At 51.5% G+C, this 2956-nt stretch overlaps 1 protein-coding gene across 1 annotated transcript in view; it reads right to left on the bottom strand.

The window, feature by feature from the left end:
- Positions 1-2956, bottom strand: part of GATB (glutamyl-tRNA amidotransferase subunit B) — a 76551-nt gene that overhangs the window by 42874 nt on the left and 30721 nt on the right. Inside the window, exon 3 of the mRNA XM_007456999.1 lies at positions 1885-1998. Within this exon, the coding sequence (XP_007457061.1) occupies positions 1885-1998 (114 nt within the window). The remainder of the gene's footprint in view (positions 1-1884; positions 1999-2956) is intronic.

Here is a 2956-nt window from a genome sequence, read left to right as displayed (position 1 = left end):
ATTCCTGCTTTTTGAGCTCACCAGTCATGTCAGCTGCCCTCCCTGAACCGACTTCCCTCATTCCTCGAGCCAGAAAATGCTGTGACACTCACACCCGGCTAATGGAAAGCACAGAGTACTAAAATACTGATGGATGTTGCCAGAGCTCCCTCGCCATCTTCTAAGTGGGGAGGAAGAATTACTTTCAAATGCACACGTGCATCAACACACACTAAAGAGAAGGCAGGTCAGGACGGAGAACTGGGGAAGAACAGAGAATGTCACTGACACAGTTAGTGTCCCCTGACACGGTTCTCGGTACTTCACACCAGTTAATCCTCAAGACAACCCTAGGAAGGAGCTGCAGGGCATGGAGGGGTGAAGGGCCTTGCCCAAAGCCACAGAGCTAGTGAGTATCAATGTCAGGATCTGAACTCAGATGGTCTGACTCAGAGTCTGCACCCCTAGCTACCCGGCCAGCATTGTTCAAACTTTAGCTGCATTGGAATCATCCGGTAGAGTGGTCAAAACAAAGATCTTTTGGCTCCATCTGAAGCGTTTCTGACTGCACGTCTCGGGTGGTGCCTGGGAATTTATATGTCTGACATGTTCCTAGGAGATGCTGATGCTAGTGGCCTAGAGAACACACTTTGAGAACCACTGCATTAGGTCAATTTGCTCTCTGTGCGGAGACAGGAAGTCTCAATCTGTGAAAATTAAACTCTGGGTAGGGCTGCCAAATAAAATACAGATGCTTGGTGAAATTGGAATAATTTGAATACGTTATTTAGATAAAAATGAATCTTTTTTTAGTATAAGTGTGTCTGTCTCATGTAATATTTGGCAACACGACCTCCAGATTATCTGAGCTACCTGGGCCAGAAAAACCAGAAAGCCAGAGTTCATAAGACATCTCATTTTAGTCACATATTGCTAAGTCTCCCACCTGAACCAAACTCGTTATCACTCTTAAAAGATGAAAAAAATGCAGTTTAATTCTCTCCACCCTACCAAGCAGTAGAATTTACTACAAGGCTGGCAGCCAGAGGGAAAAAGCAGCAGCAATTGGAGAATTCAGGTTCCAGCTGTATTTTTTATTTAGTTCTACTCCTGCCCTCACCTGCTGAAAACAGCTCACCCCCGCCTTCAGTTCAGAGAGAATAACGTGAAGCAATATCATCACTACTGATTTCCTAAGCCTCAAGAAGGGCCACACTTACTATCCGAGGCTCAGAGCAAATCAAACATTATTTTGGGAAACACACTTGACATTACAGTTTTGGTTCAGTTCAGTATTATGAAAAATTGGCTCTAGTTCACACTGGCTTTCCTCTTAAAGAAAAAAACCTTTCTAATTTTAAGGAAAACGCAGGTTAATATTGGGTTTACCGCTCGGCCAATTACTGCTGTTTGTCCAGGCTTCTGGTTCACGTTTCTGCTTGCTCTTGCCCACTTACTCAGTACTTGGGGACGACATGAATGTCTGCAGAGGAGCCGGTCCTGTTACTGGGACCTCCAACTTAACAGAGGGACGCTCTCGCTCTGTCTCCGGAGCCACAGGGTGCACTGACTGCTGCATCAGCCACGGAAGTAGCTTCTGTCCTAAAGACAGTTAGCACCAAACCCCACAGCTGGGCTGAGCCTGAGAGCGTGGGCTGCTTCCCCTCCGCAGTCAGTTAGGAGCGAGCCGCCAGAAGCACAAGGCTCCGCCAGAGCCGGCGATCAGGACCCTGGCATCCAGTCTAGTAAACGTCAGGGGGCACTGGCTTCATCAGGCCGGGCAGGGCCTCCCGCTGGGATGGATGGAGCTCTGGCTGAAGGTGCGCTCAGCCCCTCCTGCGGCGAAGCCCCAGCTCTGGGTGGGTGGACAGATGGCTGCATGGACGGAGGGCAGAGCATACTCACGGGGAGGTCTGCGTAGAAGTAGTGCTTCCGGTCAAACAAGGACCTCCTGTTGATGTGACAGTCCAGGGCCAGGCCGGCCATCACGGCTGCCTCCACACACCGCCTGTTGAGGACCTGCGGGGACAGGACACGCGGCTCCGCTCAGACCCACCTTCTGAACAAACGCTCCTCCACCTGCGGACATCCTCCCTGAATCTGGCCATCCGGCCCTTCGAGGGGCATCAGCTCTGGTTCTGTGTGGACAGCTCGGCTTACAAGCCGACTCAGTGTATCTGGAGTCAGGGCTAGTTTATATAAAAAAGATGCGTGCGGTGGTGGGTCCCACTGGGCACCTAGTAACTGCCACATCGGGGGTCCTTCCCCACTACCCATACCTGACACGACATCAAAGTTAACAGGGAAGGTCCCAGAAAAGCTCAGCAGAGTGGTTACTACAGGAAATAAACTTAATGTCACTGCCTCTGCTAGAAGAACACGGAGCCACTCAGAACACACAGGAGGCACTGATCCCTGAGAGGAGGGTTTGAGAAGCAGCTCTCCAAACAACCTCGGTGAGGTTGGGAGACACTGTGACACAGAAAGAATGAACTTCTGGAAACAACAGGACTGCAGCCATCTCCTCAAGGGCTGGGAAATGCCGCACTCCTGCCTCCTACTCTCGGTCCAGGCCTGGCCGACTCCCTAGAAGTGGAGGCTGAGCGTGCCCCCCGCTCACCTCTCCAGGCTGCTGGTCCCTCCAGGGCTCCTGGGGCTCCTGAGCTCCTTCTGGATCCCACCCTGTCCTGCTTTCAGGAGCAAAAGACCAAGAAAGGGCTGGCCAACTTTCTGGCCCCAAGGGACATAAACAGCTCTTAGCACTTTGGCGGGGTGGGTAGGTGGCTGGAATGAGGTAGACAACTAGAGATGAGAAGAACGAGCATTCAGCTCTGGAGTCAGGTCCAGACCCCACTTCCACTGTGTAGATGTACAGCTGTGGGGCTGGAAGCCTCAGTTTCCTCACCTCTGAGAGAGGGGTCAATGTCTACCTTGCAGAGGGGACAAAGTCACAGCTGGCAAATCTACTCCACAGCAG

The sequence above is a fragment of the Lipotes vexillifer genome, unplaced genomic scaffold, assembly GCF_000442215.2.
Source record: "Lipotes vexillifer unplaced genomic scaffold, Lipotes_vexillifer_v1.1 scaffold2539, whole genome shotgun sequence".
NCBI classification, from domain to species: Eukaryota; Metazoa; Chordata; class Mammalia; order Artiodactyla; family Lipotidae; genus Lipotes; species Lipotes vexillifer.
Note: the sequence above shows the minus strand (reverse complement) of the source record. Positions and strands in the feature narration are given on the sequence as shown.